The 17,432-nt window shown below is 41.3% G+C and overlaps 1 protein-coding gene across 8 annotated transcripts in view; it reads left to right on the top strand.

The window, feature by feature from the left end:
• Positions 1-17,432, top strand: part of sulf1 (sulfatase 1) — a 420,487-nt gene that overhangs the window by 168,613 nt on the left and 234,442 nt on the right. For 5 of the 8 annotated variants that reach the window (XM_069921287.1, XM_069921286.1, XM_069921294.1 and 2 more), the window contains exon 1: positions 1,313-1,577. The exons of 2 other annotated variants lie outside the window; for them this stretch is intronic. In XM_069921287.1, the coding sequence (XP_069777388.1) occupies positions 1,454-1,577 (124 nt within the window). In that variant the 5' untranslated portion in view covers positions 1,313-1,453. Of the gene's footprint in view, positions 1-1,312; positions 2,631-17,432 lie in introns of those variants that run through there. One more of the 8 variants, XM_069921290.1, reaches the window with a different exon arrangement.

Below are 17,432 nucleotides of genomic sequence, written 5' to 3'. Positions count from 1 at the left end.
AAACTAAATACAGATGTGAGAGAAAAGGAAAGAAATGGGAGCAGAAATGGAGGAAGCAGAACAATGGAACTAAATCCAATAAATCTAAAATGTTTGCATTAGGACTAAAAATTAGACTTGAAGCATCTGTACTGTAAACATGCAGTTGGTTCATTTAAATGTTTTTGGTCTCCCTGGCTAGGGTCATCGATGTGCTGGCATCCAAATTGTTTTTTTGTAGCAGTGTGTCAGTCAATCAGAGTATCGCAATCTTCCAATTCCATCATGGATATATCTTGTCAAAGCAGCAATTCCCAGCTGATGAATATAATTAAATCTGAACTTACCTATGAAAACAGTTTAGAATGGGCCTTAATAATCGACTCACTCTCCGAATAGTTCCTGTAAAACCGACTGAACTGTTTGAAAATCGTCATCTGAGAGTGCTAAGCTAAAAACTACATTTTGTTTCTCTCTGGGGGTTTCCTCTTGTCCTGTGTAATGGGGTGTCCTTTGCATAATAAATTGTATCGTCCTGGAACACAATGACTCTTTTTTGTCTCTCCATTGTAGGGGAAACTCACAAGCAGTCTATTAACTTGAAATACAAAAAAATGCTTAGAATTTTCAGCACCTGACAATAAGAAGGTAAAGAGCAAGTGTTGCACCTCCAGATCTTGACCAGGAGATTGTTGTTTGAAGGGAAGGAAACATTAAAAATGATTGAATCTTGACATGGGTTATAGTGAAGGAGTGCCCTTTGGAATGCTGAAAGATTTGTCAAATGAAAGTATTGGTTATAATGCTGAGGGTGATCATTGGATAGTTGGGTTATAGCTAAGTTTGACAGTGGTGAAGAACCACAGCAGGTCAGGCAAGTGAATTATTGAGCCTTTGCTGTTTCCATTCAGGATCTATTCTTAAGTCACAAGTTTTCTGTTGGATCATTGCCTTCAGATATCTGCAGAGCTGTTTCACTTGAGAAATGTTGGATCTTCGAACCAGACTAAAGTCTCTGCAGACTTGTCAGTTAAGATGGACTCCTGAGCCCATAATCTTTGTACCCTGAAGACATGGACCCCTACCCCTGACAATGTGCAACTGGAAACATTTTAATGCATATTATAAGCAGGAACCAAATTTAACAAAATACACATTTGTAGCGGCAAACCTAAGGCTTTATCAAACCGGCTTGTGGGGGGGGTTCAAGTGACATCACAATGAGATGACATCATTTGGAATGTGTGGGCTTTTAAAAAGCTGCAGGTGACTGTTAGAGGAAATTACTTTTACTGAATTTCGACTTGACTATGATCATTTTCTAGTTCTTCATTTCACACTGCAACACAGTTGATGACCCTGATGCGCTCCAACATGGACAATGCAGTGGTTTTGCTCAAAAGTGCCTGTCTTTTGGACCGCTTAACCTAAAGTTTAGTTCGGGCAGGCTGATGAGCAGTTCCATGTTTGCAAGATGGAAGTGGATGCCACTAAGTACTATCGTGTGGTAAGCGCCCTCTACCAGGATGACAAACTCCTGGCTTATAGAACTGCTCTCATGAGTCTGCAACTCGAGGATGTAACCTTTGGACTGCAAGGTACTGTGGTGAATGTCTGCCAAGCTGCCTGTCTCCCCTCTGGCGAGCCTTGCCGTACTAACATTGGCTGTGCATTATCTCTACTGTTAAGGACACTCCCCTTGGATATAAATGTATATGCATCTATTGTCTTTCATTATTGTACCATGAGTTTCTGCTAATAAAAGCCATGATTATTGTTTGACCACATCATCTTTGTCTACTTCATCAACTGGCACTTCAATTTTATTAGCAGAGATGGATGCAGCACTCAAGCCAGAGCGGCTGATAATCGACCAGTCGGCCCCGAGGGCCAGAGAAATTTTCAACCACTGGATTGCTTGTTTCGATTACTACATGGCTCAAAACAACGTGGTTGATGAGGCGATACAGTGGAGCCACCTGAACTCTCTGCTGGGTGAGGTCCCTTTTGCCGTAATGCAAGGAGCTACCACTCTGGCTATAGCCTGGGAACGTCTGACTGCTTACTATGCAGGGCCACGGAACGTGGTGCTTGCTTGACACCAGTTGCTGACTAGACGCCAGAAACCTGAGGAAAGTGATGCTGCCTATGTACTACCCCTCAACTCGCTGGCAAAAGAATGTGATGTCAGGGCAGTCAATATGCAACAACATCACAATGCCTTGAAGCTGGATGCTTTTGTCAACGAGATTGACTCCAGTTTCATCAGACAGAGGTCTTAACCCATGACCGGGCAGTCACTCTAGCCAAAACACTGAGAAGTGCCATGTGATCCAATGCTAGAAACTGAAAAGGAAACATCCAGGAGTGCTGGAACCCTGAAGGAAAGAAAAGGGTGAACTGAAAAATGCTACTTCTGTGATAAGAGCTGGCACCCCAGACAGAAGTGCCTGGCCCGATTTGCTAACTGCAGCTATTGTGGGAAACTCGGCCACTTCACTAAAGTGTGTAAGGTGAAAAATACTCCCACTTGTAAGAAGAAGAAGAGAAGCACCAAGAAAATGAGTCCTGGAGCTGCAGAAATGGAAGACAACTGTGAAAAGGGGGAATCTTCAGACGAGCAGGCTGAATTGACTTCAAGTGACTGCGAGGTGAGATCCCCTGTGATAGCTTGATTCACTGTAAAGCTTGGGGGATGTTACGGACTGGAATGGTTGACTATGAAGGGGGAGGTGAATGGTGAGACTCTTTATTGTCTAATAGCCTCGGGGAGTACTGACAGCTACATCCACGAGAAAGTTGCCAGAGCCTTAAATTTGCGGAGATATCCACAAAGATATTGATGGCTTGTAGTGAACTTACAAAAACTGTACAGGACAAATGTAAAGTTACTTTAAATTTGCAGGGACATTGCCTTGCTGATGTGTGGATCTTTATTATGCGTGAGCTCTGCGCCCGTGTTACTGGGGTGAGATATTCAATCTCAGATGAACAGTGTAATGTTAAATTTCGGTGGGCCACTACCCACACTTACCAGCCCCCGCGCTAGTTACTGCGGTCTGTCTGCATTAAAGATCAAAGCCAGACAATCAACCATTACACTAACCTGGATGCCTACCCCCTGCCACGCATCAATGAAATGATTAATCAGATAGCGCAATACAAATTGTACTCCACTATCTACCTCAAAGCAGCATATCACCAAATCCCCATTAAGAAAAGGGAACGGCCCTATACAGCTTTTGAGGCTGATGCGGGGGGGTTATACCAGTTTAAAAGGGTACCTTCTGGGGTCACTAATGGTGTGTCCGTGTTTCAGAGGGAAATGGATAAGATTGTTAGGACGTATGAGTTACAGGGTACGTTTCCCTATCTGGATAATGTTACTATCTGTGGGAAAACACAGGCTGAGCACGACAACAACTTAAAGAAATTTTTAGCAACAGCTAAAGAACTCAACCTTACATTTAACAAGGACAAATGTGTGTTCAATGCAACAGAGCTACCCATTCTGGGCTACATTGTCCGCAAGAGCAAAATCTGCCCCGACCCGGAAAGAATAGCCCCCCTTAAGAAGTTACCACCCCCAGACTCAGCAAAAACCCTTAAAAGGTGTATGGGATTCTTTTCCTACTACTGCAAATGGGATTGGGACTATGCCACAACGGCATGCCCTCTGTTTGACACTAAATCTTCTTCTCTCTCCAATGGCCTTGAAGGCTTTCGAGAGAATTAAAGCTGATATTGCCAAAGTTGCACTCTCGTCCATTGACGAGGATGTCCCATTCCAAGTGGAAACTGATGCCTCAGATTGTACCTTGGCAGGAACCCTTAATCAAAAGGGCAGACCTGTGGCATTCTTCTCCCGCACGTTACGCAAACCTGAACTTAAACATCCTGCCATTGAAAAAGAAGCCCAGGCTATTATTGAAGCTGTTCGCTACTGGAGACACTTTCTTGCCGGCAGAAAATTTACTCTTGTCACTGATCAGAAATCTGTAGCCTACATTTTCAGTACTAAACACAAAAGTAAAATCAAGAACGATAAGATGGCACGCTGGCGAATAGAACTCTCAACTTATAATTATGAGATCCAGTACAGACCGGGCAGGTTAAATAATCCCTCTGGCGTATTGTCACGATCTGCTGCTGGTGCTCAGCTGGAGGGGCTAAAAGAGATCCATAGCAGACTATGCCACCCAGGAGTCACGAAGTTCTTCCACTACATAAGGGTGAACAACCCTCCTTACTCTCTGGAAGAAGTCAAGAAACTGACTAAAAGCTGTCCTGTTTGTGCAGAATGCAAACTGCAATACTTCAAAGCTCTGGAGGCCACTCTCATCAAGGCAACCCGACCTTTTGAGAGGATTAGCTTAAATTTTAAAGGACCATTACCTTCCAACAACAAAAATGTATATTTCCTTACTGTAATTGACGAATATTTCAGGTTTCCCTTTGCGATGCCCTGACAGCATCTGTCATTAAGTCACTTGACAGAATTTTCAGTATTTTTGGTTTTCCCAATTACATTTATACTGATAGGGGCTCAGCATTCATGAGTGCAGAACTGCGGTGAGCTGCTACAGAAGGGGATTGCCACCAGCCATACCACGAGCTACAACCTGCAGGGCAATGGACAGGTCGAAAGAGCTAATGCTACAGTCTGGAAGACTGTTAATCTTGCTTTAAAAACACATGGTTACCCTGTTACCCGGTGGCAGGATGTGCTGCCTGAGGCGCTACATTCTATTCGATCATTATTGTGTACTGCAACAAATCAAACACCTCCTGAATGTATGTTTGCCTTTCCTAGAAAATCGGGAACTGTGATGGACTGGCCAGCCTATTTATCTGAGCCTGGAATCATGCTGCTGAAGAGCCATGCTCGGGCGCATAAAACAGACCCCCTAGTCCAACCAGTTCAACTACACTCATGTTAAATTCCCAGATGGGAGTACTGTACCCCTAAGAGATGTGGCCTCGCCTGGTTCGTCCCTTCCTCACACCCCTACTCAAAGTGAACCTGAGAGATTGGGCTCACCCCCCCCCCCCCCCCCCCAGCCTGTGATCCCTAGTAAGTTTTCAGATGGCCATGCTGAGGCTTCACTCCCTCATGCTAGCGATTCTGGAGCGGGTTCAGAAGTCGGTCCTTCCCACACTACACATCCAGAAACTGTATCAGTTCCCAAGGTTGCAAAGGACCCACCTGTTTTGAGAAAAAACACCAGAATTTGTAAACAACCTGATAGGCTGACATATTCATAAAACATCTCATTATATTTCGATTGCTTGCTAGATACTGGTGTATTTTGGCGTTAGAGTATTCTCAATGCCAAACATGGTGTCCATGTATTGCTTGCTTCAGTCTTTCCTAGCAGCTGTCCTTTTGATTTTAACCCTTCTTCTGCAGGGGGGAGACTGTGGTGAATGTTTGCCAAGCTGCCTGACTCCCCTCTGGCGAGCCTTGCTGTACTAACATTGGCTGTGCATTATCTCTACTGTTAAGGACACTCCCCTTGGTATAAATGTGTATGTTCCTATTGTCTTTCATTATTGTACCATGAGTTTCTGCTAATAAAAGCCATGATTATTGTTTGACCACATCGTCTTTGTCTACTTCATCATCTGGCACTTCAGGTACCACTCTCCTGTGCAACATTTCCACAAGTCAGATGCACCCTATTGTCCCTGCTGCGTGGAGACGTTGCATTTTTAATTCCATTCACAGACTGTCCCAACTCTCCATTCAAGTGATGGTCTGCCAATTTTGTATGGCATGGACTCAAAAAGCAGGTTACGTACTAAACAAAGACTTGCACAACTGCCAAAGTGCAAAGGCATGTGAAGGTGTCGCTTCAACCTTTCAAGCCACCTCAACCCAGATTCAACCACGTGCACGTCAACATTGTCAGCCAGCTTCCAGTGTCACAAGGATCTAGGTACATGTTAACGGTCATTGACAGATTCACTATGTGGCTGGAGGCAGTTCCTATGATAGACTCATCAACCGATTCATGTACCAGAGCTTTTATTTTTCCTGGGTATCTTGTTTCGGACTACCAACATGTGTCACCTCTGACAGAGGCTTATGGATTACCTTTGCACTCTGGGACATCGCGACTTCTGAGATTGCAGTTTCACTATATGACAGCCTAACACCTGCAGTCGAATGGCCTGGTGGAGCAGTTCCATAGGCACATGAAGGTTGCACTGATGGCCTGTCTCCGGGGACCTGATTGGGCGGGCGAGCTGCCCTGAATCCTCCTGGGAGGATCTCAAATCCTCATCAGCCAAGTTGGTTTATGGATCCCCACTCTTTGTACTTGGGGAGTTCATGCCTGCAGCATGCATACAGGAGGTGCCACTGACTGAAGTCTTGGGCAGACTCTGGGAGCGGCTGGGAAAATTGATGGAACAATGACATCCTTCATTCCAAAGGAACTCCAGGACTGAGTTTGTTTTTGTGTGTAGAGGTGCACACCCTTACAGAGGCCGTATGAAAGCCCCTTCAGAGTGCTATGAAACAATAATACAACTTGTGTACTGGGCATTAGGGAGCATCCAGAGACATTTACGATTGACTGACTAAAGCCCATTCATCTCGACCTTGATCAGCCCTTGCCATGACCCCCAAGAGTGGTGGACAGTAATGGCACCCAAGGTTTAGCGTATCACCGGTTCTGGGGTGGTGCCATGTAAAGGCTCTTTGGAGGCTTAATCGAACCGGCTCGGGAGGTTCTGAGTGTCATCCTGACATCACAACGTGATGACTTCATTTGGAACGCGCAGGGTTTTAAAAAGCTGCCAGTGACTGAGTAAATGACTTTTTCTGAACTTCGAGTCGACTCCATCTGATCATTTTCTCTTTCATTTCGCTCTGCGACACAGTTGCTACACATTAATTACTATAGTAATCATTACTGTAATAATTACAATGGTGTGATGAATCAAACATATTCATGAATAGCACAACTCGGCTACAATAATTTCTAATTTAATTACTTCTATTTTCCATCTTTTTGCCTCACATTGCAAACCTGGTGACAATGCACCTTTTTATATTCTCCACTGACTTCCTAGAAACGAGGAGATATTTCCCTCTGATGGCTTCCATACTTAGTCATAGTGATTTTCAGCCTTTATTGCTCCACCTTGACTACAGTTTATGATCTGTTGACAAAACCTGAGAAGAGGAACTGCAGTATAATTTGGAATACACTGCAGTCTCTACACTGGAGCCAGAGCAAATAAATACTTTAGATGGTTTTTTTTAGGGTGTCAATCAAACAGGCTAATTTATCCTGAATGCTGTTTGAGATTTTTTGGACCTGTGCTCATCCAAATAAGTGGAGAGTATTTTTATCATGCTCTTGACTTGTGCCTTGGTGAAAGGTCTTGGGGTCCAAGGAGCTCCTGAACGGCTCTTGTAGCTACAATTAATTTTATATGTATCAACAGTGGAGCCCCAGGATATTAATAGTTTGTGATCAGCAATGGCAATTCCATTGACTGTCAAGGGTAGCTGGCATTTTTGGCTGGCACTTCAATGAAATAAATGTTACCTGTCATTTATATGCCCATTCCTGACTGGGCTGCATCATTTTTTTAAATGGAGTTGACATCATCACCCATCATCACGTCTGTTCATTGAAGAAGCAGCAATAGATAATTAGTGTTGCGATATTATCCTGAGGTGGCACTCCAATTATGCCCTGGAGCTGGAGTTGATTTCTGATCTCTGAAGGTACAGATAGGGTAGTGAAGAAAGCCAAGGGGATGTTGGCCTTCATTAGCTGTGGCAAAGAGTATAAGGGCAGAGGGATCTTGGTCCAAATTTATAAAATATTGGTTAAGTCTTGGTTGTACCACATGATAGCAAGAGCATAATTGCACAGGAGAAGATACAGAGAAGCTTAACCTCAATTTTGCCAGAAAAGAATATTGCATTTATGAAGAAAGATGGGATAGGCTGAGTTTGTTTTTCATTGAACCAGGAAGTTGAATGGGACCTCATTCAGGAAGACAACATTATGAGAGGTATGGATAAATATTTTCCTACTGCAATAGTTTTTAAAGACCTGGTGGTCAAGGTGAACAGTAAAAGGTTAAGGGTGATCTGAGGATTTTTTTTACATAAGGTAGCTGAATCTTGAAAACACTGCATGAGAAGGAAATCTCCATTAAGGGAGACATACTTTCTACAGATACTGTATATTTTAGTATACAAGTCAACCGGCATATGTTAACCCCAATTTTCAGCCTAATTTTAAGGGTTTTATGGTATATCCGGCATATAAGTCAACCCCCATTTTTTGGGCTGGTTGGGCCTCCCAGGAACAGCTCACACTTTTTTAAAAGACTCCAATCGCAAGTAACAAAGCTGTAAATTAAGTAAGTAAAAAAAAACGCGGCCTACCAGACAACAACGGCCCACGGAGCTGGAGCAGTGACATCATGCTCCAAAAGGGAGCAGAAACCTCGGCCTACCAGGCAGCAGCTGTGACATCATGTTCCTGGCAGGAGCAGGAACCTTGGCCTAACAGGCAGGAGCACCGATGGCGACCTCAGATAGGAGTGGTTATGGAGGTATCCAGTGATGGGGAGGTGTCGGGTAGCAGTGGTACCAGTGGTGGGGAGGTGCTTCCAGCATTGACTTATATGCCAAATTGATGATGTCAATCTGTTTTATTTTGATAAATGTAAGGTCTCAAAAGTCTAAGTCGACACCCTCCCCACCCCCCACTTTTTAGAAATTTTTAGGGTTTCACAGCTCAACTTGTACGCCAAAATATACAGTATTTTCTACAAATCTATCAATTCCCACAATTATACTTCACATCCTGTAAGAATTATAATTCATTTTCTCAATTCCTCCATCTCCATCACATCTGCTCCCAAGATGAGGTCTTCCATTCCAGATCATCCGAGATGTCCTTCAAAAAATGTGGCTTCCCTTATGCCAACATCTCACCTTTCCCTTATTACCACCAACTCAGTCCTTACCTGCATCTCCTCCATTTTCCACATGTATGGCTCCCTCTGCCCCTAGACATAACAAGAACAGGATTCCTCTTGTCCTCACCAGCCCACACGTCCCTCTGCAATTACCGACACCAACAATAAGATCCCACCACAAGACACATCTTCCCCTGTCCACCTTCTGTAGAGACTGCTCCATTCCTGACTCTCTTGTCCACTCATTCCTTACCCACTAAACACTCCCTGACACCTTTACTGTGACTGCAGGAAGTGCCAGACTAGTGCCCACACCTCCTCCCCGCCACCATTCGGTGCCACAAATAGTCCTTCCAAGTGAAGCAATACTTCAGTTGTAAATCTATGGGAGTCATCTACTGCATCTGGAGCTGCCGTTGTGGCCTTCACATCAGAGAGACTGGATAAAGACTGGGAAGTCACTTCGCTGAGCAGGTTTGCACTGCCTGCATCAATGATAGGGATCTTCCAGTGGCCAACCATTTCAATTCTGTGCTCCATTCCCTCATCGTCATCTCTGTCCATGGCCTTGTACACTGCCAAACCAAAGCCACCCATAAATTGAAGGAGTAACACCTAATATTCTGTCTGGGCACTCTAACCGTATGGCATATACGTTGACTTCTCCACTTTCTGCTAGAGCACTCCCTGTTCCTCCTCTTTTTCCTGTCCCCCTTTTCCTCCAGCTCTCCACTCCCCTTTTCATTTACAGAGCCATTACCTCACCCCCTTGCCTCTGTCCGTGTTCTCTTGTGTCCTCCCTCTCTTTATCCATCTATTACCTCTTTCCTGTGCTCGTCCCACCATTTTAATACAGGCTCCTGTCTACATTTTGCTCATACCCTGATGGTTTCAAGTCTGAAATGTTGGATATGTATCTTTATCCTTGAGATATAAAGTATACTGTTTGGCCTGTTGAGTTTCTCCAGCATTGTGTTTTTATTTCAATAACTTTGCAGACTTTCATGTTTCATTCTATAATATGGTTAGGCCTTGATGGGTTGCATTAACATACATGCAGGCCAAAGGGCCTGTTTCTGAGCTGCATGATTAGAAATCTATGAACTACAACCATCTGCTTAGTGGGTCTTAAAACTCCAGTCATTTGAATGTTTTCTCTTTAGATCCATTTTTCATTTTTGGTTAATTTTAACCAGGGTGTCTCGATGTCAAGGTTGGTCACTCTGATCTCATTTCATGTCATTAGTTTCAAGTTAATTATGGCTAAGAATAGGTCTGGTTGTCGAGTTGAAATTCTAAATTGGAGAAAGGTCAATTTTGTAGAAATGAGAAAGGATCTAGAAAGAGTGGATTGGAATGTTGTTTTCTGGCAAGGATGTGTTCAGTAAGTGGAAGGCCTTCAAAGGCAAAATTTTGAGAGTGCAGAGTTTGCATGTTCCTTTCAGGATTAAAAGCAAAGTTAACAGGCAGAGGGACCCTTAGTTTTCAAGGGATATTAGCAATCTGGATGAGTGGGCATTGTGAAGCTGGGTGTTTTCCAAATTTTCCATAACAAGACTTTTTTTTTCACTGTGTAATTGTTAACTTGATAAATGTTTATTTAGTCTGTTACAGTCAGTACAGCTTTATCTTAAGAATTCCGTTATATGTCCTCTTACATTTACTTTCTGCTTTGTTATACTATAACTGCATGCACCAATAACCTAAGCTTGTTAGTGCAGCAACGGTAGGCTATTTTGTTTTTCTGCTTCATCAGGAAAGTAACAACAATAGAGTTATTGAAAAAAAATCTTTTATTAATAACAATAAACACTTAGCCAACAGCACTTACTGGTACATCAGTGGATTGCAACGGTTGTGGGATGTGGGAAATCTGGGACAGCATACTTTGCCATGGCAACTAAACTTGGAGAAGGTGCATTCAGCTGCAGCTCCTTACAACTCGAGGTTGGGAACTGGAGCAGGAGTTGGATGAACTGCGAATCTTTGGGGAGGCAGGGGTAGTGTCAGGGAGGCGGTCACCCCTATAATTGAGGCAGGCTACTGGGTGTCTGTCAGGAGAGGGATGGGGAAGATGCAGGCAGTGCAGAGTACCCCTGTGGCTGTTCCCATCAACAATAGGCATACTGTTTTTGATACTGTTGATGGGGACCTACAAGTGACAATTTGAGGTGGTCATGTCTCCAGTGCAGAGGCTGGTCCCCTGGCTCAGAAGGGAAGGGGGGAGAAGAGGAGAACAATAGTGATTGGGGACCCATTGGTTAGACAAGTAGATAGGAGGTTTGCTGGACAAGAACAAAGCTCTCGGTGGGTATGTTGCCTCCCAGGTGCCAGGATTAGGGATGTCTCTGATTGAGTATAAAGCATTCTGGAGGGGGAGCGTGAGCAGGCAGATGTGGTCCATGTGGGGACCAATGACAAAGATAGAAGTGGGGATGAGTCCTAAAGGAAGAATATAAAGAGTGAGGGAAGAAGTTAAAAAGTAGGACCTCAAGGGTAAAAACACAAAATGCTGTAGAAGGTCAGCAGGTCAAACAGTGTGTTTTATGTATCAAAGGAAAAAGATACATAACTGACATTTTGGACTTGTGCCTTCATCAAAGCATTTTGTGTTTTTACTTCAACCACGGTAGAGAATTTTGTGATTTACTTAGGATTTCAAGGGTGGTTATCTCAGGAGCGCTGCCTGTGCCATGCGCTAGAGAGGGTAGAAATAGGAAGATTTCGTGGATGAATGCATGGCTAAAGAGTACGTGCAGGGGGCAGGAGTTGAGATTTGTGTATCATTGGGAGCTCTTCCGGGGAAGGTCTGACCTCTACAAAAAGGCTGTACCTGAACTGGAGGAGGACCAAAATCCTGGCAGGCCGGTTTGCTAGATTTGTTGGGGTGGGTTTAAACTAGTTTGGCAGGGTTGGGGTGAGGGGGTGGGAATAAGAATGAGAGTGCAGAGATTAGGATAGAAGCACAACTAGATTTGAAGGGAGAGAAGAACCAGATTGTTCAAAATTAATGAAGGAGGGGGTGAGAAAAAGTAGATGATAATCAAAGGAATGAATGTGGGGGACATTCTCTCAAGTGTATATATTTCGATGCAAGAAGCATGTTAAGTAAGGTGGATGAGATTAGAGCAGCTATTGACACATGAAATTATGATATTGTAGCCATCGGTGAAAATTGGTTACAGGAGGGACATGATAGAGATTCTGATGCTTTAGACGTGATTGAACAAGGGGAATAAAAGGTGGAGGAGTTGCATTGCTTGTTAGAGAAAACATTACTGTGATGCTATGGTAAGATAGATTGGAGGGCTCATCCAGTGAAGCTATATGGGTGGAAGTGAGAAATGGGAAAGGCATGGCAGTGTATTATAGAGTCCCTAATGGAGAGAGGGAATTAGTGGAGCAAATTTGTAAGGATACAGGATATATGTGCAGTAAACAGTTACTGTAGGAGATTTTAACTTTCTACACATTGACTGGGATGCCCATACTGTGAAAGGGCTGGATAGGTTGGAGTTTGTCAAATGTGTACAGGAAAGTTTTCAAAATCAATACATAGAACAACTGACTAGAGAGGGGGCACTCCTATTAGGGAATGAGATAGGTCAGGTGACAGAGGTTTGTGTTGGGGAATATTTTGGGTCTAGTGTCGAAACACTATTAGTTTTAGGTTAATTATGGAGAAAGATAGGGCTGGGCCTAGGTTAAGATTCTTGATTGGAACAAGGCTAATTTTGAGATGCAAAAGAATTTAGAAAGTGTGGATTGGGATAATTTATTTTCTAGGAAGGATGTAATAGATAAATAGAGGATATTTAAAGGGGAAATTTTGAAAGTTCAGAGTTGTATGTCCCTGTGAAGCTTTAAGGAAAGGTTAGAGAATTTAGGGAGCCTTGGTTTTCAAGGAATACTTGGAATTTGTTTCAAGGTAAAAGGGATGTGTATACAGGTCCACAATCCTTTATCCGACATCTAAAATCCGGAAAGCTCCAAAAACAGGTGGGGCAGGGGAGGAAGAGACGGCAGCGCGACTCAGGCGGGCAAGGGGGGAGACAGCATCACGACTCGGGCAGGCAAGGGGGAAGATGGCAGCATGACTCGGGCGGGCGAGGGGGTGAGACAGCAGCGCGACTCAGGTGGGTGAGAGGGAGATGGCAACGTGACTCGGGCAGGCGAGGGGGGAGATGGCAGCGTAATTCAGGCAGGCGAGGGGGGAGACAACAGCGTGACTTTGGTGGGCAAGGGGAGAGATAGCAGTGCAAATTGGGCGGGAGAGGGGGGGAGACGGCAGCTCGACTTGGGAGACCGAGGGGGGAGATGGCAGCGTTACTGGAAGGGGGTGGGGGTGCATATATGGCAGCACAATTCGGGTGGGCTTAAACCTGGGGCAGCTGGCTTTTGATCTGAAATGTGGAAAACTCCAAAATTTGGAACACACTGTCCCCCAAGGGTGCTGGATAAAGGATTGTGTACCTGAAATAGGGAAAAGCAGGGAATAAATGAGGTGCTTGAGGAATATAAAAAGTGGGAAAAAAATTAAGAAAGAAATTAGAAGGAAATATGAGGCTGCTTTGGCAGGCAAGGTTTAAAAAAAATCCAAAAGGTTTCTACAGGTACGTTAAAAGTAAAAAGAATAGTGAGAGATAATATTGGGCCCTTGAATATCAGAGGGGTAGGCCATGTGAGGAGTTAGAAGAGATGAGGGACATTTTAAATGATTTCTTTTCTTCAGTATTCACTAACAAAAGGAATATTGAGTCAGGTGAAGTAAGAAAATTACTGAAGTCTTGAAAAATATACAGATTAATGAGGAGGTAGTACTGGGTATTTTAAAGGGAATCAAGGCGGATGAATCTTTGGGTCCTGACAAGATATTCCCTAGGATCTTGAGGGAGGTTAGAGTAGAAATAGCGGGGCTCTGACAGAAATATTTAAAATGTCATTAGCCAGGGGGAGATACCAGAGGATTGGAGGGTAGCTCTTGATGTTCCACTGTTTACAAAAGGTTCTAAAAGTAAACCTGGTAATTATCGACTTGTGAGTCTGACGTCGGTGGTTGGTAAATTATCGAAGAGTGTTCTTTTTGAGGCCCAGAGGACCCCAAAACCCAGCAGCAATAGAAATAAAAAAGATTTCTTAAACAAAAGTTGTTTTTTATTTTTTTAAACATAAAAAAAGGATCAAACTTTAACTTATTACTATTACCATAACTTAACCTAATGTAACCCCCTTCTAATTCTAAGTGCACCTGTATGTAATGTGTGTAAGTTCAGAAAAGTTATTTGATTCACAGTTCAATCTCACTTCTCACTCATCCAAGTTCACCAGTATCAGGCATTTCTTATACTGTGCACAGAATTTAACATTTATGAATTTTCTTTTTTTTAAACTTTATTTAATATTTTCATAACAAAAACTTTTACAAAGTCCGTAATGTAAAAATGAAAACTACCACTATCCCACCCCCTTCTACCCACCCTCAGCAAACTCCACAAGGGAAGCATTAAGAAAATAAAAGACATACAGCTGTTTAAGATATTACTAAATTCATACATTTCAAATAAGGCGACCACATTTTAACAAAAAAGTCAAAATTATCATGCAAGTTGTATGTTATTTTCTCCATATAACTCAAATCATTGTGCCAACGATATACATTTATCTCAACTTCGTCTTTCCAAGAAATCGCAACACATTTATGTGCTACAGCCAATGCTAAACGAAAAAATGCTGTCTGAAACTTATCTAACCCCAAATCCATAAATGGAGCAGTATAACACAACAAAAAATTTTTTGGATCTAACAAAAATTGGATTTTAAACAAATGTTGAAGAAATTCCCTAATTTATGCCAAAATGATGGAACCTTATCACAAAGCCAAACAATGTAAAAATGTTCCTACACATAATCTACATCTAAAACACAACTCTGAATTACTAAATCCATATTTCTTCAATTTCTCAGGGGTTAGATATAACTGATGCAAAAAATTATAATTAATCATACTATATCGTACATTAAGCAATTTAGTCACACCATCAAAACACATCGTCTCCCAATCGGCCTGATTAATATCACAAATTAAATGATTTTTTCCATTTAATCCTAGATTGATCTAAATTTATTTTATCCACAGTGTCTTGTAACAACGCACACATCTCTGAAATAAAACCCTTATTTGAAAAATGAGAAATCATAAACTCAAATTTCATTAACCTAGGAATTTTCATTTCTCTTCCAAAATTATGTTTCACCAACACTCTAATTTGATAACAAACAAACAAAGAATTCACTGAAATTCTAAAGTTCTCTCTAAGTTGATTACATGATAAAAGTTTACCCTCTTCAGAACAATCCTGCAACAACTTTATTCCTTTAATCTGCGATTCTCTTAAAAATCTATTATTCAATGAAAAAAGAATCAATTTTTTTTTATTGTTTTTGGGGCTTGAACCGATATTTTACCTTTCAAGTCTATCAATAAATTCCTTTTAGTCCAAATCTCTAACAAATGTTTTAATATTAGTACATTAATAAAATAGAATTCCACAAATACAAATTGATGTGGATCAGGTTCAGAAATACCAGCCAATTCTAACTAGGGGGATACAAAATATCCAGCATACGATTAAAAAATTTTAATTGAGCTGCTTCATAATCATTTTGAAAATGAGGTAATTGTAAACCTCCCAAAACATATTTCCAAGTCAATTTATGTATCGCTACTCTGGCTAATTTTCCCTTCCATAAAAATTCTCGTACTACTTTCTTTAAATCCTGGAAAAAAAAATCGAAAGTAAACAAGGAATCGACTGGAAAAGATACTGAATTCGCAGAAAGATATTCATCTTTATACAATTTACTCGGCCTATTAATGACAGGTAAATCCTTCCATTTAATCAAATCCACTTTAATCTTTCCCATTAATGGTACATAATTTAAATTATACAATGATTGAGTATTTACATCAATCATTATCCCTAAATACTTGATTTTATCAGTCTAATGAAATTTAGTAATTTGTCTACACTGGTCATAATTTCCTTCAGAAATTGGTAATATTTCATTTTTGTCCCAATTCACTTTATATCCTGACTATTTACCATATTGTCCTAAACATTCTTGCAAGTAAATTAAAGATCATTCCGGATTAGTTAAATATATCAAAATGTCATCAGCAAATAGATTAATCTTATATTCATCATCTATTATCCTTATACCTCTAATATTCTCATTCTGTCTAATAGCATGAACTAACGGTTCAATGACCAACGCAAATAGAGCTGGCAACAAAGGACAACCTTGATGAGTTGAGCATGATAATTTAAAAAAAGAAGAGGTCTGACCATCTGTCGCCACCCTAGCAATGGGATTATTAAATAGTGCCTTCACCCAACCAATAAAATTGGGTCCAAACTTGTATTTCTCCAAAACTTTAAATACAAAATTCCATTTGACCCTATCAAAAGCTTTTTCAGCATCTAGACCAACTACCATTGGTAGGTTGGGTTGCTGACGTGAAGCGTTGATCAGCGAAATCACTGTAAGAATATTGTCAGAGGCATACCCATTTTTAATAAAACCAGCCTAATCAGCATGTACCAATTGTGGTAAATACTTAGCAAATCTGTTCGCCAATAATTTCGCTATTATTTTATAATCTACATGTAATAAAGAAATTGGCCGATATGAAGCTACATTCAAAGGATCTCTATTGTTTGTTGGTATAACTGTTATTATTGCACTTAAACACAAGTCTGGTAAAGCTTGTTCTTGCATTAACTGATGAAGAACATCCATAAATAAAGAGGACAAATCATCATTATAAACTTCATAAAATTCAACAGTGAACCCTTCATCTCCTGGAGACTTCCCATTAGGCATTTGTTGAATAACATCCTTTATTTCTAAATCTGTAAGTTTCCTCACATCATCTTCCTCTAATATTGGCAAGTTTAATTCTGACAAAAAAAGATTCAATGGAACCATCATCTGGAACTCCAACAGAAGCATACAATTTCTGGTAAAATGATAAAAATTGGTCATTGATTTCCTGAGGTTTAAAAGTAACTGAGTTATTTTTCCTCACAGCATTAATAGTTCTCGATGCTTGTTCTGTTTTCAATTGCCACGCTAAAACTTTATGGGCTCTGTCCCCTAACTCATAATAACATTGCTTAGATCTTTGAATCTAACATTCAAATTGATATGTTTGTAGTGTATTATATCGTAACTTCAATTTAGTCAAAACTGCCTTATTATCCTCCGTACAATTCCTCTGAAATTCTTTTTCCAAATCAGCTTTTCCCAATGACCGAGTCTCCGACAAAATTTTCTTCCCTTCCTTTGATGTATAGCTAATAATTTGACCATGTAAAAATGCCTTCAAAGCATCCCATAAAGTAAAATTACTCTGAACTGTATTCCTATTCAAGTCCAGAAAAGATGCATTTGATCCTTAATGAATTTTACAAATTCTGTTTTTTTTTTCAATACTC

The sequence above is a fragment of the Narcine bancroftii genome, chromosome 2 (genome assembly GCF_036971445.1).
Source record: "Narcine bancroftii isolate sNarBan1 chromosome 2, sNarBan1.hap1, whole genome shotgun sequence".
Classification (NCBI taxonomy): Eukaryota; Metazoa; Chordata; class Chondrichthyes; order Torpediniformes; family Narcinidae; genus Narcine; species Narcine bancroftii.
The sequence above is the reverse complement of the archived record's forward strand: the minus strand, read 5'-3'. Positions and strand labels throughout refer to the sequence as shown.